Raw genomic sequence first — 19,314 nt, forward strand, 5'->3', positions numbered from 1 at the left:
GAAAGTAATTTATCAGGTAAACATAAATTCTGTTTTTGCTTTGTAGATTTGCAGAGGATTATAGAATTGCTTTACAGCAATCCTACACATGGACAAATAGACAAGATATCCCAGATGAAAATGGATTTTTTGCACGACCTAGAAGCAGAAGAAATATTCGACAGAGAACTATGGTTTATTCACTGAATTTCTGGTGTTTGAACCCTGCTGTGGTAACTTTTTTTATATAATTATTTCTTTGATATCCTTTATTTGTTTAAAGGAAAAACATTACATCAAAGCTTTAGATCTGTATAATTTTAATTAATGGTTTCTTCTTCCATGGAAAGAGTCCACAGCTGCATTCATTACTTTTGGGAAATAAGAACCTGGCCACCAGGAGGAGGCAAAGACACCCCAGCCAAAGGCTTAAATACTCCTCCCACTCCCCTCATCCCCCAGTCATTCTTTGCCTTTCGTCCCAGGAGGTTGTCAGAATTTTTAATTTCTTCTATAAGATACGACGAGTCCACGGATTCATCCTTTACTTGTGGGATATTATACTTCCTGCTAACAGGAAGTGGCAAAGAGCACCACAGCAGTCTATATAGCTCCTCCCTTGACTCCACCCCCCAGTAATTCTCTTTGCCTACTCTAAGTAATAGGAAGGGTAAAGTGAAAGAGGTGATACAATGTTAGTTTTTATTTCTTCAAGCAAGAGTTTTTTATTTTAAATGGTACCTGTGTGTACTATTTTCTCTCTCAGGCAGCAGATGGATGAAGACTTCTGCCTGGAGGCTGATGATCTTAGCAGTTGTTACTGAGATCCAGAGCAGTTCCCACAGAATGGCTGAGGAGTACTTAAGAAACTTCAGTGTGAGGAACGTTTTTCATGCTATAAGCAGTGAGGTATGTTCAGTCATTTTTTTCTGGAGAGACTGTTTTATTTCAGAATTGGCTGACAGTATCCCCACGAGGGAGAGGGTAAGCAGTAATCCTAAAGCATATAAAGAGGGGTATTACTGGACTTGCATTTATGGGCTATACAAAAATGGTTGACACTGATGTTTGAATGTTTGTGGGCAAACGTTTATAAGTTGGGAGTGCAGTTAACGTTTTTAAGAGAGACGTTTTTATGCTTTATTAAGAGGTACACATGGCTTCATTTCTGGGTTTCTGAACCCACATGGCTAGGTTTTAGACCGCCCTGGTGTGGTTAATTTGGGCTTTAAGACATCGAGTGAGATGGGCGGGGCCTATTTTCGCGCCTCAGTTGCGCAGATGTTTTTATCAAGCAAGCAGTAAGCTCCTGATCCGGTGGGCCTTTGTGAGCTGTATTGGGCCAAAACGAAGGTTTATCCCGGTTTTACAGACCCCTGAGGGCAGGTAGGCGCCACAGCAGGGCTGTGGCGAGGTGCAGGGGGTGCTTTTTGTTGAAATAAACGTGTTTGTAATTTTCTGTTTTTTCCTGTAAGGGTTAAGTATTCCTTTCCTTGTGGGGCAAACTTAGCTGCAGTATTGGGATGCTTTTACCATAAAATTGGGACAATTTCTCCAACATAGGTGTGTCCGGTCCACGGCGTCATCCTTACTTGTGGGATATTCTCTTCCCCAACAGGAAATGGCAAAGAGCCAGCAAAGCTGGTCACATGATCCCTCCTAGGCTCCGCCTACCCCAGTCATTCTCTTTGCCGTTGTACAGGCAACATCTCCACGGAGATGGCTTAGAGTTTTTTAGTGTTTAACTGTAGTTTTTATTATTCAATCAAGAGTTTATTTTAAAATAGTGCTGGTATGTACTATTTACTCTGAAACAGAAAAGAGATGAAGATTTCTGTTTGTATGAGGAAAATGATTTTAGCAACCGTTACTAAAATCCATGGCTGTTCCACACAGGACTGTTGAGAGGAATTAACTTCAGTTGGGGGAACAGTGAGCAGTCTTTTGCTGCTTGAGGTATGACACATTCTAACAAGACGATGTAATGCTGGAAGCTGTCATTTTCCCTATGGGATCCGGTAAGCCATTTTTATTCAGACAGTAAATAAGGGCTTCACAAGGGTTTATTAAGACTGTAGACATTTTCTGGGCTAAATCGATCATATTTACACATATTTAGCCTTGAGGAATCATTTAATCTGGGTATTTTTTGTAAAATAATATAGGCAGGCACTGTTTTAGACACTTTATTCTATAGGGGCTTTCCCTAATCATAGTCAGAGCCTCATTTTCGCGCCGGTATGGCGCACTTGTTTTTGAGAACAACATGGCATGCAGCTGCATGTGTGTGGAGCTCTGATACATAGAAAAGTCTTTCTGAAGGCATCATTTGGTATCGTATTCCCCTTTGGGCTTGGTTGGGTCTCAGCAAAGCAGATTCCAGGGACTGTAAAGGGGTTAAATATAAAAACGGCTCCGGTTCCGTTATTTTAAGGGTTAAAGCTTCCAAATTTGGTGTGCAATACTTTTAAGGCTTTAAGACACTGTGGTGAAATTTTGGTGAATTTTGAACAATTCCTTCATACTTTTTCGCAATTGCAGTAATAAAGTGTGTTCAGTTTAAAATTTAAAGTGACAGTAACGGTTTTATTTTAAAACGTTTTTTGTGCTTTGTTATCAAGTTTATGCCTGTTTAACATGTCTGAACTACCAGATAGATTGTGTTCTGACTGTGGGGAAGCCAAGGTTCCTTCTCATTTAAATAGATGTGATTTATGTCATAAAAAATTTAGTAAAAATGATGCACAAGATGATTCCTCAAGTGAGGGGAGTAAGCATGGTACTGCATCATCCCCTCCTTCGTCTACACCAGTCTTGCCCATACAGGAGGCCCCTAGTACATCTAGCGCGCCAATACTCCTTACTATGCAACAATTAACGGCTGTAATGGATAATTCTATCAAAAACATTTTAGCCAATATGCCCACTTATCAGCGAAAGCGCGACTGCTCTGTTTTAGAAAATACTGAAGAGCATGAGGACGCTGATGATATTGTTTCTGAAGGGCCCCTACACCAGTCTGAGGGGGCCAGGGAGGTTTTGTCTGAGGGAGAAATTTCAGATTCAGGAAAAATTTCTCAACAAGCTGAACCTGATGTGATTACTTTTAAATTTAAGTTGGAACATCTCCGCGCTCTGCTTAAGGAGGTGTTATCCAATTTGGATGATTGTGATTATCTGGTCATTCCAGAAACACTATGTAACAAGCGGGTGGCGTACATTGTTAATAAAGAATGGGACAGGCCCGGTATACCTTTCGTACCTCCCCCCATATTTAAAAAATTGTTTCCTATAGTCGACCCCAGAAAGGACTTATGGCAGACAGTCCCCAAGGTCGAGGGGGCGGTTTCTACTCTAAACAAGCGCGCCACTATACCCATAGAAGATAGTTGTGCTTTCCAAGATCCTATGGATAAAAAATTAGAAGGTTTGCTAAAAAAGATGTTTGTTCAGCAAGGTTACCTTCTACAACCAATTGCATGCATTGTCCCTGTCACTACAGCCGCGTGTTTCTGGTTCGATGAGCTAGAAAAGGCGATTATTAGTAATTCTTCTTCTTATGAGGAGATTATGGACAGAATTCGTGCTCTTAAATTGGCTAATTCTTTCACCCTAGACGCCACCTTGCAATTGGCTAGGTTAGCGGCGAAAAATTCTGGGTTTGCTATTGTGGCGCGCAGAGCGCTTTGGTTAAAATCTTGGTCAGCGGATGCGTCTTCCAAGAACAAATTGCTTGACATTCCTTTCAAGGGGAAAACACTGTTTGGCCCTGACTTGAAAGAGATTATCTCTGATATCACTGGGGGCAAGGGCCACGCCCTTCCCCAGGATAGGTCTTTCAAGGCCAAAAATAAACCTAATTTTCGTCCCTTTCGCAGAAACGGACCAGCCCCAAGTGCTACGTCCTCTAAGCAGGAGGGTAATACTTCTCAAGCCAATCCAGCCTGGAGACCTATGCAAGGCTGGAACAAAGGAAAGCAGGCCAAGAAACCTGCCACTGCTCCCAAGACAGCATGAGATGCGGGCCCCCGATCCGGGACCGGATTTGGTGGGGGGCAGACTCTCTCTCTTCACTCAGGCTTGGGCAAGAGATGTTCTGGATCCTTGGGCGCTAGAAATAGTCTCCCAAGGTTATCTTCTGGAAGTGATTCATCCTGTTCCATTAAGAGAACGAGGGATGGGGTTCTACTCCAATCTGTTCGTAGTTCCCAAAAAAGAGGGAACGTTCAGACCAATCTTAGATCTCAAGATCCTAAACAAGTTTCTCAAGGTTCCATCGTCCAAAATGGAAACCATTCGAACAATCCTTCCATCCAGGAAGGTCAATTCTTGACCACGGTGGATTTAAAGGATGCGTATCTACATATTCCTGTCCACAAGGAACATCATCGGTTCCTAAGGTTCGCATTCCTGGACAAACATTACCAGTTCGTGGCGCTTCCTTTCGGATTAGCCACTGCTCCAAGGATTTTCTCAAAGGTACTAGGGTCCCTTCTGGCGGTGCTAAGACCAAGGGGCATTGCTGTAGTACCTTACTTGGACGACATTCTGATTCAAGCGTCGTCCCTTCCTCAAGCAAAGGCTCACACGGACATAGTCCTGGCCTTTCTCAGATCTCACGGATGGAAAGTGAACGTGGAAAAGAGTTCTCTATCTCCGTCGACAAGAGTTCCCTTCTTGGGAACAATAATAGACTCCTTAGAAATGAGGATTTTTCTGACAGAGACCAGAAAAACAAAACTTCTAAACTCTTGTCGGATACTTCATTCCGTTCCTCTTCCTTCCATAGCGCAGTGCATGGAAGTGATAGGTTTGATGGTAGCGGCAATGGACATAGTTCCTTTTGCGCGCATTCATCTAAGACCATTACAACTGTGTATGCTCAGTCAGTGGAATGGGGACTATACAGACTTGTCTCCGAAGATACAAGTAAATCAGAGGACCAGAGACTCACTCCGTTGGTGGCTGTCCCTGGACAACCTGTCACAAGGGGTGACCTCCCGCAGACCAGAGTGGGTCATTGTCACGACCGACGCCAGTCTGATGGGCTGGGGCGCGGTCTGGGGATCCCTGAAAGCTCAGGGTCTTTGGTCTCGGGAAGAATCTCTTCTACCGATAAATATTCTGGAACTGAGAGCGATATTCAATGCTCTCAAGGCTTGGCCTCAGCTAGCGAGGGCCAAGTTCATACGGTTTCAATCAGACAACATGACGACTGTTGCGTACATCAACCATCAGGGGGGAACAAGGAGTTCCCTGGCGATGGAAGAAGTGACCAGAATCATTCAATGGGCGGAGACTCGCTCCTGCCACCTGTCTGCAATCCACATCCCAGGAGTGGAAAATTGGGAAGCGGATTTTCTGAGTCGTCAGACATTGCATCCGGGGGAGTGGGAACTCCATCCGGAAATCTTTGCCCAAATCACTCAACTGTGGGGCATTCCAGACATGGATCTGATGGCCTCTCGTCAGAACTTCAAGGTTCCTTGCTACGGGTCCAGATCCAGGGATCCCAAGGCGACTCTAGTAGATGCACTAGTAGCACCTTGGACCTTCAAACTAGCCTATGTATTCCCGCCGTTTCCTCTCATCCCCAGGCTGGTAGCCAGGATCAATCAGGAGAGGGCGTCGGTGATCTTGATAGCTCCTGCGTGGCCACGCAGGACTTGGTATGCAGATCTGGTGAATATGTCATCGGCTCCACCATGGAAGCTACCTTTGAGACGAGACCTTCTTGTTCAAGGTCCGTTCGAACATCCGAATCTGGTCCCACTCCAGCTGACTGCTTGGAGATTGAACGCTTGATCTTATCAAAGCGAGGGTTCTCAGATTCTGTTATTGATACTCTTGTTCAGGCCAGAAAGCCTGTAACTAGAAAAATTTACCACAAAATTTGGAAAAAATATATCTGTTGGTGTGAATCTAAAGGATTCCCTTGGGACAAGGTTAAGATTCCTAAGAGTCTATCCTTCCTTCGAGAAGGATTGGAAAAAGGATTATCTGCAAGTTCCTTGATGGGACAGATTTCTGCCTTGTCTGTGTTACTTCACAAAAAGCTGGCAGCTGTGCCAGATGTTCAAGCCTTTGTTCAGGCTCTGGTTAGAATCAAGCCTGTTTACAAACCTTTGACTCCTCCTTGGAGTCTCAACTTAGTTCTTTCAGTTCTTCAGGGGGTTCCGTTTGAACCCTTACATTCCGTTGATATTAAGTTATTATCTTGGAAAGTTTTGTTTTTGGTTGCAATTTCTTCTGCTAGAAGAGTTTCAGAATTATCTGCTCTGCAGTGTTCTCCTCCTTATCTGGTGTTCCATGCAGATAAGGTGGTTTTACGTACTAACCTGGTTTTCTTCCAAAAGTTGTTTCTAACAAAAACATTAACCAGGAGATAGTCGTGCCTTCTCTGTGTCCGAAACCAGTTTCGAAGAAGGAACGTTTGTTGCACAATTTGGATGTTGTTCGCGCTCTAAAATTCTATTTAGATGCTACAAAGGATTTTAGACAAACATCTTCCTTGTTTGTTGTTTATTCTGGTAAAAGGAGAGGTCAAAAAGCAACTTCTACCTCTCTCTCTTTTTGGATTAAAAGCATCATCAGATTGGCTTACGAGACTGCCGGACGGCAGCCTCCTGAAAGGATCACAGCTCCTTCCACTTGGGCTGTGGCTTCCACATGGGCCTTCAAGAACGAGGCTTCTGTTGATCAGATATGTAGGGCAGCGACTTGGTCTTCACTGCACTCTTTTACCAAATTTTACAAGTTTGATACTTTTGCTTCTTCTGAGGCTATTTTTGGGAGAAAGGTTTTGCAAGCCGTGGTGCCTTCCATTTAGGTGACCTGATTTGCTCCCTCCCTTCATCCGTGTCCTTAAGCTTTGGTATTGGTTCCCACAAGTAAGGATGACGCCGTGGACCGGACACACCTATGTTGGAGAAAACAGAATTTATGTTTACCTGATAAATTACTTTCTCCAACGGTGTGTCCGGTCCACGGCCCGCCCTGGTTTTTTAATCAGGTCTGATAATTTTTTTTTTTTCTTTAACTACAGTCACCACGGTATCATATGGTTTCTCCTATGCAAATATTCCTCCTTAACGTCGGTCGAATGACTGGGGTAGGCGGAGCCTAGGAGGGATCATGTGACCAGCTTTGCTGGCTCTTTGCCATTTCCTGTTGGGGAAGAGAATATCCCACAAGTAAGGATGACGCCGTGGACCGGACACACCGTTGGAGAAAGTAATTTATCAGGTAAACATAAATTCTGTTTTTATTGTTTTTAAGCAGTTTTGGAAAAATTGTATGTTTTTTTCTCTTAAAGGCGCAGTACCGTTTTTTAAGATTGTTATTTTTTCACTAAATAAAGTGTTTTCAAGCCTGTTTGTGGTCACTACTAGACTGTTGAACATGTCTGACATTGAGGGAAGCCAATGTTCCATGTGTTTAGAAGCCATTGTGGAACCCCCACTTAAAATGTGTCCCTCATGTACTGAAAGGGCCTTACATTGCAAAGAACATATTTTAGCTGATAAAAGTATGTCGCAGGATTATTCTCAGTCAGAAGAGAATCAGGTTTTGCCATCTACTTCTCCCCAAGTGTCACAACCTTTAACGCCCGCACAAGCGACGCCAAGTACCTCTAGTGCGTCTAATTCTTTCACCCTGCAAGATATGGCCGCAGTTATGTCTACTACCCTCACAGAGGTATTATCTAAACTGCCTGGTTTGCAGGGGAAGCGCAGTAGGTCTGGTATGAGAGTAAATGCTGAGCCCTCTGACGCTTTATTAGCCATCTCCGATGTACCCTCACAATGCTCTGAATTGGGGGTAAGGGAATTGCTGTCTGAGGGAGAGCTTTCCGATTCAGGAAAGATGTTCCCTCAAACAGACTCAGATATGACGGCTTTTAAGTTTAAGCTTGAACACCTCCGCTTGTTGCTCAGGGAGGTTTTAGCGACTCTGGATGACTGTGACCCTATTGAGATTCCTCCAGAGAAATTGTGTAAAATGGATAGATATCTAGAGGTTCCTTCTTACACTAATGTTTTTCCGGTCCCTAAGAGGATTTCAAACATTGTTACTAAGGAGTGGGATAGACCAGGTATTCCGATCTCCCCCCCTCCTACTTTTAAGAAAATGAATCCCATATCTGACACCATTCGGGATTCGTGGCAGACGGTCCCTAAGGTGGAGGGAGCTATTTCTACCCTGGCTAAGCGTACAACTATACCTATTGAGGACAGTTGTGCTTTCAATGATCCTATGGATAAAAAATGAGAGGGTCTTCTAAAGAAAATATTTATTCATCAGGGTTTTCTTCTGCAACCTATAGCGTGCATTGTTCCTGTAACTACTGCAGCTGCTTTTTGGTTTGAGGCTCTAGAGGAGGCTCTTAAGGTTGAGACCCCATTAGAGAATATTTTGGATAGAATTAGGGCTCTCAAGCTAGCTAATTCTTTTATTACATATGCTGCTTTTAAACTGGCTAAATTAGCGGCAAAAAATTTCAGGTTTTGCCATTTTAGCGCGTAGAGCGTTATGGCTTAAGTCCTGGTCTGCTGACGTGTCATCAAAATCTAAGCTTTTAGCTATTCCTTTCAACGGTAAGACCCTATTCGGGCCTGAACTGAAAGAGATAATTTCCGATGTCACTGGAGGAAAAGGCCATGCCCTTCCTCAGGATAAGACAAATAAGATGAGGACCAAACATAATAATTTTCGTTCCTTTCGAAACTTCAAAGGTGGTCCTCCTACCTCCTCCCCTGCCACAAAGCAGGAGGGGAATTTTGCTCAATCCAAGTCTGTCTGGAGACCTAACCAGACCTGGAATAAAGGTAAACAGGCCAAGAAGCCGCTGCTGCTACCAAGACAGCATGAAGGGGCAGCCCCCGTTCCGGGATCGGATCTAGTAGTGGGCAGACTTTCTCTCTTCGCTCAGGCTTGGGCAAGAGACGTTCAGGATTCCTGGGCATTAGAAATTGGGACCCAGGGGTATCTAGAATTCAAAGATTCTCCTCCAAGGGGGAGATTTCATCTTTCACAATTGTCTGTAAACCAGACAAAAAGAGAGGCGTTCTTACGCTGTGTAGAAGACCTATATACTATGGGTGTAACCTGCCCAGTTCTAAAAGCATAACAGGGGCAGGGGTTTTACTCCAATCTGTTCGTGGTTCCCAAAAAAGAGGGAACCTTCAGACCGATTTTAGATCTGAAGATCCTAAACAAATTTCTCAGAGCCCCCTCCTTCAAGATAGAGACCATTCAGAATATTTTACCAATGATCTAGGAGGGTCAATATATGACCACTGTGGATTTGAAGGATGCATATCTTCACATTCCTATCCACAAAGATCATCACCAGTTCTTCAGGTTCGCCTTCCTGGACAAACATTACCAGTTTGTGGCTCTTCCCTTCGGGTTGGCCTCAGCTCCCAGAATTTTCACAAAAGTGCTAGGGTCCCTTCTGGCGGTTCTAAGGCCGCGGGGCATAGCAGTGGCGCCTTATCTGGACGATATCTTAATTCAGGCGTCAACTTACCAACTAGCAAAATTTCACATGGACATCGTGTTTGCTTTTCTAAGATCTCACGGGTGGAAGGTGAACGTACAAAAGAGTTCACTTATCCCTCTAACAAGAGTTCCATTCCTGGGAACTCTGATAGATTCGCCAAACATGAACATTTTTCTGACGGAGGTCAGAAAATCAAAGATTTTAAACACCTGCCGAGCACTTAATTCCATTCCTCAGCCGTCAGTGGCTCAGTGTATGGAGGTAATTGGACTAATGGTAGCGGCAATGGACATAGTTCCGTTTGCTTGCTGGCATCTCAGACCACTGCAACTATGCATGCTCAAGCAGTGGAATGGGGATTATGCAAATGTATCTCCTCAGATAAATCTGGATCAAGAGACCAAAGACTCTCTTCTTTGGTGGTTGTCACAGAATCATCTGTCCCAGGGATTGTGTTTCCGCAGGCCAGCTTGGGTCATAGTGACGACGGACGCCAGCCTATTGGGCTGGGGTGCAGTCTGGAATTCCCTGAAAGCACAGGGTGTGTGGACTCAGGAGGAGGTTTTCCTTCCAATAAATATTCTAGAACTGAGAGCGATATTCAACGCGCTTCAGGCGTGGCCTCAGCTGGCTTCTGCCAGATTCATAATATTCCAGTCGGACAATATCACAACTGTAGCATATGTCAATCATCAAGGGGGAACAAAGAGTTCTCTAGCGATGATAGAGGTTTCCAAAATAATTCGATGGGCAGAGACTCACTCTTGCCATCTATCAGCAATCTATATCCCAGGAGTGGAGAACTGGGAAGCGGATTTTCTAAGCCGTCAGACTTTTCATCCGGGGGAGTGGGAGCTCCATCCGGAGTCGTTTGCACACTTGATTCATCAATGGGGCACACCAGAATTAGATCTGATGGCATCTCGTCAGAATGCCAAACTTCCTTGTTACGGGTGCAGATCAAGGGATCCACAAGCAGTACTGATAGATTCTCTAGCAGTACCTTGGTCGTTCAACCTGGCTTATGTGTTTCCACCATTTCCTCTCCTTCCTCATCTGATTGCCAGAATCAAACAGGAGAGGGCTTCGGTGATTTTGATAGCACCTGCGTGGCCACGCAGGACTTGGTATGCAGACCTGGTGGAAATGTCATCTCTGCCACCATGGACACTGCCACTGAGACAGGACCTTCTTATTCAAGGTCTGTTCCAGCATCCAAATCTAGTTTCTCTGCGGCTGACTGCCTGGAGATTGATCGCTTGATTTTATCCAAGCGGGGATTCTCGGTCGGTCATAGATACCTTGATTCAGGCTCGAAAGCCTGTTACTAGGAAAATTTACCAGAAGATATGGCGTAAATATCTTTATTGGTGCGAATCCAAAGGCTACTCATGGAGTAAGATCAGGCTTCCTAGGATTTTGTCCTTTCTCCAAGAGGGATTGGAGAAGGGGTTATCAGCTAGTTCCTTAAAGGGACAGATATCTGCTTTATCAATTTTACTGCACAAGCGTCTGGCAGATGTTCCAGACGTTCAGTCGTTTTGTCAGGCTTTGGTTAGAATTAAGCCTGTGTTTAAACCTATTGCTCCGCCATGGAGTTTGAATTTAGTTCTTAAAGTTCTTCAAGGGGGTTCCGTTTGAACCTATGCATTCCATAGATATTAAGCTTTTATCTTGGAAAGTTCTGTTTTTAGTTGCTATCTCTTCGGCTTGAAGAGTATCTGAACTATCTGCATTGCAATGCGACTCGCCTTATCTTGTTTTCCATTCTGATAAGGTGGTTTTGCGTACCAAAACTGGATTCATTCCTAAGGTTGTTACTAATAAGAATATTTATCAGGAAATTGTTGTTCCTTCTCTGTGACCTAATCCTTCCTCTAAGAAGGAGCGTCTGTTACACAACTTGGATGTGGTTCGTGCTTTGAAGTTTTACTTGCAAGTGACCAAAGATTTCTGTTAAACATCTTCTCTGTTTGTTGTCTATTCTGGAAGACGTAGAGGTCTAAAAGCTACGGCTACCTCTTTCTTTTTGGCTGAAAAGCATCATCCGTTTGGCATACGAGACTGCTGGACAGCAGCCTCCTGAAAGGATTACAGCTCACTCTACTAGAGCGGTGGCTTCCACATGGGCTTTTAAAAATTATGCTTCTGTTGAACAGATTTGTAAGGCTGCGACTTGGTCTTCACTTCATACCTTTTACAAATTTTACAAATTTGATACTTTTGCTTCTTCGGAGGCTATTTTTTGGAGAAAAGTTCTTCAAGCAGTGGTGCCTTCTGTTTAGGCATCTGTCTTGTCCCTCCCATTCATCCGTGTCCTGTAGCTTTGGTATTGTATCCCACAAGTAAAGGATGAATCCGTGGACTCGTCGTATCATAGAAGAAATCAATTTATCAGGTAAGCATAAATTTGCTTTTTTGTTTTTTATCTCTTCTGGAGGGTAGTACTCTTCGGCTTGGAACTGGAGTTTTAAGTAGTCGTGTCAGTCTCTCAGTGAGGGCTTGGATGAAAGGTAGAGTCCGGAGATGCAGGGAGAGTCTCTCTGCGAAACCATCCCGACTCATATTAACAGCTCCTCAAGCAATCTGCGTTGTTGATCTTCACTTCGCTGCCTGCTTTCTTCTCTCAAGTCCATGGCGGAGGCGATGCTACTATTCGTCACACTTGAAAGGTCGTGTTCTTGTTCCACGGTGTTGATTCCGGTAAGATCGTTTCATTTTACTTTATCATCAATGTACTGTAATGTGAATGTTTTCCTGAGAGGTTATACACCTTTACGGGAACTATATAACATAAGGGTCTCAGTAAGTATCTTGGAATCGAGGGTTAATGTCTCCTGAGGGGGGTTATTGAACAGGGGGGTTTATAATCTTGTTTGTTATGTGATTCAACCTGCTTATGTGTGATGTTTATGGGCTTGTGGTTGGAACTTTGAGGCCTTTGGAATTGACGCAGCCTTTTGGTTGGGCGCGCTTTTTTGGACTGTTCGGTTTACCTTGTGTTCGGTCGTGGTTCCGTTCCCCTTTTCCGCATTCCTGACCTTGTGGCAAAGGAGATATTCTAGTCCTCAGGGGTCTGGTCATAGGAGGTGGCGAGTGCCTCAGCCATTCTGGCTGCCAGGTGCCGTTTTTGTTTTCATACTTTAGTCCATATTGATATTTCCTCTCTCCAGTTATGGAGATTCTGATGCTGAGACTGTGCTAATTTCAGATTCAGTTACAGAGGATTCTGATACAGAGAATATTTTGATTTCAGATTCTGTGTCCGGTGACGAATCCGGATTTGCCTCGTTGACACATGTCGACCAGTTTTGTTCCGTATGCCATTTTAGAGCGCCTTGTTCCTCGGGCCAAGGAATCAAGGGACTGCTGAGCCATCCGCCTCTTTGGGTCCTGTCCTCCGAGAGGCGAGTTCCCTACCAATTCATACTTCTACACATGCTGGTAACCCAGTTTCTGATTCCTCCATTCAGGGTGGTGTGTTCCCCCCGGTGGTTGCAGCACGTTTTCGCTTCCACATAATGTTGGCGATTGTCGTCTGCAGAGTCCAGACGTTTCTTTGAAAATATGCTTGTGCCCTATTGTCCCGGGCCTTACGCCTTGGGGAGGGCCTCTACAGTTCCACGCGGCTGTAACTGTCCCAGTGTTGCGCCTTTCGTTACAGGATTGCGCGCCTTCGCGTATTGCTCAGAAATGTTTTTCAGTTATTGAATGACCCTATCGTTACCAGATACAGGGATTTTCAGTCTGCTAATTCGAATGGTGCACCTCATTAGACAGGTGGGGATGAAGTAATCTTCTGATTGTCATTTGTTTGATATCTTTTCCAGTTTTTGAAAGATAGGGCTCCGTTTGGCTGGTCCTGCAGGTAGGCCTGTGTCTTTTTGGGCGTTAACCTTCGGGTTGCCTTATATTTTATTTATATCCGATGGGATGTCTTTTATTTGTTTTTGTTTCCTTCGGGAACCTTCTGGAATTGATACTCTTTATTACTTCTTCGGAAGTTGTTTTGGATATGTTAGTCCTATGTTACAAATGTCGGTTTTCTGTTTTTACCCCTATGTGGGAGAATGTATGCAGCTTGCCGGTTAGGACCCTAGGTGCAGGCTGGTCCTGTCGAGTTTGTTTGGTCTTGCGGCTGTTCAGACACGTGGCGCTGTTCAGCTCAGCTGGTTCGGTAGAGGCACAGAGGGCTCAGGTTATCATTGTTTTACATGTTCAACTAAGCATTCGAGAGGACCTGTGGGTCCGTGAGGCAGGAAGAATTGTTTCAGTCCTTATAGCCTTTAGTCATAGGTGGCCGGGCAGGGGAGTTTTTCCGCTGCGTCATTCTATCTGACATCTGATTTCATCAGAACTTAGAGTTTTCCTCCCTCTTGTTGTGCAGGATTAGAGGGCTTCACGCCCCTTGAGCGGTTCGGCCTTCATTTTTAAGCCTCTGAATTTGTCCTTTTGGGCTTGATCCAACAGCTTGTACAGGATAGCTGTCTAGAATGCGTAAGGTTTGCAGTTTGAAACCAGTTGCCACCTTGCCACTTGACACCTTGCAGGTGTACGCTTAAGCTGTTTATAGTGTATCTAGATGCAGCTCTTACTCTTTGATGTGTACTGTCTGTCTGAGTTAAAAGAAACCTTTCTGTCTTTTTCCATTGTCTCCGGGTGAGTGGATCTCTTTTTAGGGATCTGTGTTTCCTGGTGATGCTTGTTCCCTTCGGGGACTTTGTTTAGCTCTGGGTTTTCCGGAGCTGGGTAGGCTTAGTGCCTTTCTCTTTTCCTTGTGTCCTCTGCTTGTGCGGAGGTGATAGGGAGACTAGTCCTGCTAATAGAATTTTTTTGACCTTGATGTATAGCCTTGCTCCTTGTAGTGCTGGGCTTTAGCTAGGGGTGGTTCCTTCCTTTGGTACGGGCTTTCGAGTTCTCGCTATCCAGATTCTCTGGATATGCATCCGTATCCCTTGTGTCTGGCTTTTTGGCCAGCTGGGGTGTTTAGTTCTAGGGTAAGGTTTGCCTGAACTATTTGATGTCCGGACCTGTTTTTTTTCCTGAGACACTTCCTGTTGCTGAAGCTTTGCTTGGCCTTTTTACTGACCCAGTCTTGGGTGGTTTTGGAATCTTGGATCTCAGGGCTGGTCTGGGTGTTCCATGGTAGTGGGAACTTGTGCTTTGTCCTTGGTACATCTGCCTAACATGGTAATGGTTGGCCTGGTTTTCTGAGTATTTTTTACTCTTTGCCACCATCGTCTGGTGGTCAGCGGTGTGGCTTGCGCCTTGAGGGTTGTTGGTTCTTACCCTGCTGCTGGCACTGAATGTTCAATTTTTGGTGCGCCTTAGGGTTGCATTCCCCTGGTCAGCTTGCCAGTGTTCCCGTGGATTCTCTGCTCTGCAGGCAAATGGGTTGGCTGTGCCTCTGCTTGTCAAGCTACTTGTAGGGGAGTCCTTTTCTAGGACATCTGTGTTGGGAATTTCTCTTCCCATTAGCCAGTGATTTTGGGCCTCAAGTACAGTTGTTGCCCTTCCGGCATCATCCCTTTCCTTAGGGATATTCTGCTCCCTATGGAGATGGAGTCCTTGCTTGGGGCTTCTCCTGCATGGGAGGCGGAAAGGTGGGATTGGTTCCCCCTGGGGTCTTGCTGGCTCCAAGTCAGACTCGTTGGGCCTTTTTTTTTTTTATAGATCCTTAGGTCTATGGCCTTGCTGTCTGTTTTCAGAGTCGGGTTGTACTTGTACTCTGTGGGGATGTTTGTGCTATCCTTACGCTCATTGCTGTACCTGTTTCAGGATTCTTTTGATCCTGTCTTGGATTCCTGAGGGCGCTGCGTTTGGTCGCAGTCTCCTCTGGATGTGTGAGCCTTGTTGAGTCTATCCTTTTAGCTCAGTCTGCTAGGGTATATATTTTCCTTTCAACTGGCTCCATTGATTTCAGAAGAGGGTTTACTCGGGTTCTGAGGGTATTCCCCCTTCTCGGGGGGCCTCGATTGAGGTTTGGTGTTCCCCTTTTTTTCCCCTGGAGCGTGCCCTCTGTCTGCTTCTTCCTCCTCGCAAGTGCCCTCTGTGTCGTCCTGTTATGCACTCTGTATTCTCAGACTTGGGGTTTTTCACCTGGGTGTATTACACATTTTTTCATGGCGAATGCTTTGGTATTCTATGGTCAGATACTGGGAGGACTTTGCCTCTTCAGTGTCATTCTGTGCTTGCAGGATGTTGGAGAGATGTCTTTTCTGCCTCTGTGCCCGGTCTTAACCCGGGTTTCGCTTGTTATAGGCGTGGCCTCCTTTCCCTGTTTGGGCCTCTTTGGGTCTCTGTGAGCTGGGCTCACTCGTGGAGGTGTTCTTTTTTGTATTAGGGGACCTTGCGGTTTCCTTGGTTCTCCTTTGCCTTGTGCCCTTGGGGGTTTCGGGTGGTGTCTCCTTCATTTGTGGGGGATGAGCGGTGGGGGACCGTCTGTTGGGTGACGGTGTCTCCTGGAGGACTGTTGGCTCAGTCAAGTCCATTTGCGGTCTCTAGTTTGGCTTCTGGACTGACTGCGAGTCAGTGTCTTTGGGGCTTTTTCCTCTTACAAATTTTCTCAGCTTCGGACGAAGTGGGTTTTTTCATTTGGTAGAGGTTCAGGCCTGGTGCCCTCAGTATGGGCTGCCTATTGTGCCCTCCCGTCTTGGCATTCAGTGTCCTCTATAGCTTGGGTATTGTTTTCCCAAAAGTAATGAATGCAGCTGTAGACTCTTTCCATTTAAGAAGAAAAACATAAATTATGCTTACCTGATAATTTCCTTTTCTTCTGATCGAAAGAGTCCACAGCTCCCCACCCGTAATTTTATGTGGGGCGTCCTTATTATTTTTCTGGCACCTTTCACCCTGATATTTCTTCTACTGTTCCTTGTTCCTCTGCAGAATGACTGGGGGATGAGGGGAGTGGGAGGAGTATTTAAGCCTTTGGCTGGGGTGTCTTTGCCTCCTCCTGGTGGCTAGGTTTTTATTTCCCAAAAGTAATGAATGCGGCTGTGGACTCTTTCCATCAGAAGAAAAAAACATTATCAGGTAAGCATTATTTATGTTTTTCCTTTTCCAGTAGCTGTAGAATCAGACTGTGGTTAAATTGTATTAAATGAACCACATTCTTTTAAAATAACATTGTTTAATTGTATTGCCTTATTTAGAAACAATATAAGGGCTTTATTACTCACATGAGTTTCAGCAATAGAGCAGATCCATTTTTTGTGTTATATTGCAGTCCCTCACTATTTGTAGTGACTGTGTGCTTTTTGTGTCACTAAATCATATTAGTTTCTTATGGTTGGTGATAATGATTATCTGGTAAGGAAAATTGGCTGCCACATAAACCATTGGTATATTATATTGACACCAATGATTTCTCCTCTGTATTGATTCATCCTCTGATCCACCATACCACTCACTGCCCCAAAAGCACTCACTGCCCCAATAAGCCTGTGACCCTTCAAAGCAATAAACCCCATATATTCTATTTTGATTTACCCTATATCCCCTTAAACCTCTTGTTGGATTTAAACAATAATCACAACCTTCCCCCCAAAATCGTTATTTGTATCTTTTGCTAGAGACCTTTCCCTACCACTATTAACCATCAAAGTAACTTCACTGGACAGCACTAATGCTTTTAACCACAGATATGCTGGTTGGGTGTTAGGGGATCTGTCCATGTTAGCACCAATATTGAAGGTGGTGGCTGGTCTGGTGTCATAAAGCTTTTAAGAGGGGGAAGTTATTGTATTCTGGATTAATAGTGACAAGTGGAACAGTCATTTTGTTTTGTCTAAGTTTTCTTCTTGTAGTTCTTAGTTTGTATACCTGTGAACTAAAGCTACCAGAAAGGGGACAGTGCATATAGGAGATTCCAAAATTTAAGAAATGTCTATCTATCTATCTATTTATCTATCTATCTACCCACCCACCCACCAGTAGATTAAATGCAACAGTTTAAAGAAATATACACTGTTTACTGTCTCAGAAAATGAGACAGAGACAGAACATTGACATTGCGGTAAAACATATGCACAGAATCAGATATATATAGGGACACACAAACCCATGTTGACAGAATGCCATGAGCAGATGGCGAAAGAAAGACAATGACTGAGAGATAGTAACATGTTCACAGGAAGATGGCAGCACATACATACACACTCATACACACATTTATACAGACACAGATATGGGCATACTCACAAAACCATTAACACATACACTATATGGCAAAAAGTATGCAAACACCTGAAGTTAACATCAGTATGAACTTGTTGGATGTGTTATTCCAGAACTGAGAACATCGATCTCTCCTTTTGACTTTAATAGCCACAACTCTTTTGGGAAGGCTTTCTACAAGATCTTGGAGTGTCTCTGTGGGAATTGGTGTTTATTCAGCGAAAATAGCATTTGTGAGGTCAGGCACTGTTGTTAACCCCTTAATGACCGCACCACTTTTCCATTTTCTGTCCGTTTGGGACCAAGGCTATTTTTACATTTCTGCGGTGTTTGTGTTTAGCTGTAGTTTTCCTCTTACTCATTTACTGTACCCACACATATTATATACCGTTTTTCTCGCCATTAAATGGACTTTCTAAAGATACCATTATTTTCATCATATCTTATAATTTACTATAAATTTTTTTATAAAATATGAGGAAAAAATTAAAAAAAACACACTTTTTCTAACTTTAAACCTCAAAATCTCCTACACTTCAACAACTACCAAAAAACTCCCATGCTAAATAGTTTCTAAATTTTGTCCTGAGTTTAGAAATACTCAATGTTTACATGTTCTTTGCTTTTTTTGCAAGTTATAGGGCAATAAGTACAAGTAGCACTTTGCTATTTCCAAAAATTTTTAAAAAAAAATTAGCGATAGTTACATTGGAACACTGATATCTGTCAGGAATCCCTGATTAACCCTTCACATATATATATTTTTTAAAAGAACACAACCTAAGGTATTAAACATGGGGTATTTTGACTCTTTCCATGCAACTATTTTACCACCAATCTATGCCAAAGTTTGAAAAAAAAAAAATAAAAAGTGGTGATTTTTTGACAAAATAGCAATTCAAGAATACATTTACTGAGAACGTTAAGGGTTACTGCCAAATAACACCCCAATATGTCTTCAGCAGCATCTCCTGAGTACAGTGATACCACCCATGTATAGGTCTGTTGGGTTCTCTGGGGGCTAAAAGGCCTTATTTTTAGGGGGCGCATTCCAGTTTTTTAATTTGGAATTTTCACATCTGTCGTCATGCACCCATGTCCTATTTGGGACATTTCTGAAGCCGGACAATGCAAATTACCCCCATCAAACCATATATTTTTAAAAAGTAGACACCCTAGGGTATTTCAAATGCTGGTATTTTAACACTTTGCATGCACTAATTCAACCACCAGTCTTTGTCAAACTTTTGGGTAGTCATTTTGGTGTGTTATTTTTCACACGCATTGTACTTTAGGCATGGATTCTCAGTTCCTGTTATATGTTACTGACCAAAAACACCTCAATATGTGTTCAACAACAACTTCTGAGTACAGTGATACCACCCATGTATAGGTGTGTCGGGTTCTCTGGGGGCTAAAAGGCCTTAATTTTAGGGGGTGCATTCCAGTTTTTCAACTTGGAATTTTCACATCTGTCATCATGCACCCATGTCCTATTTGGGACATTTCTGAAGCCGGCCAATGTAAATTACCCCCATCAAACCATATATTTTTGAAAAGTAGACACCCTAGGGTATTTCAAATGCTGGTATTTTAACACTTTCCATGCACTAATTCAACCACTAGTCTTTGTCAAACTTTTAGGTAGTCAT

General features: G+C 43.7%; 1 protein-coding gene across 1 annotated transcript in view; it reads left to right on the top strand.

The window, feature by feature from the left end:
- Positions 1–19,314, top strand: part of BRIP1 (BRCA1 interacting helicase 1) — a 1,071,924-nt gene that overhangs the window by 500,003 nt on the left and 552,607 nt on the right. Inside the window, exon 12 of the mRNA XM_053707344.1 lies at positions 47–212. Within this exon, the coding sequence (XP_053563319.1) occupies positions 47–212 (166 nt within the window). The remainder of the gene's footprint in view (positions 1–46; positions 213–19,314) is intronic.

The sequence above is a fragment of the Bombina bombina genome, chromosome 3, assembly GCF_027579735.1.
Source record: "Bombina bombina isolate aBomBom1 chromosome 3, aBomBom1.pri, whole genome shotgun sequence".
NCBI classification, from domain to species: domain Eukaryota; kingdom Metazoa; phylum Chordata; class Amphibia; order Anura; family Bombinatoridae; genus Bombina; species Bombina bombina.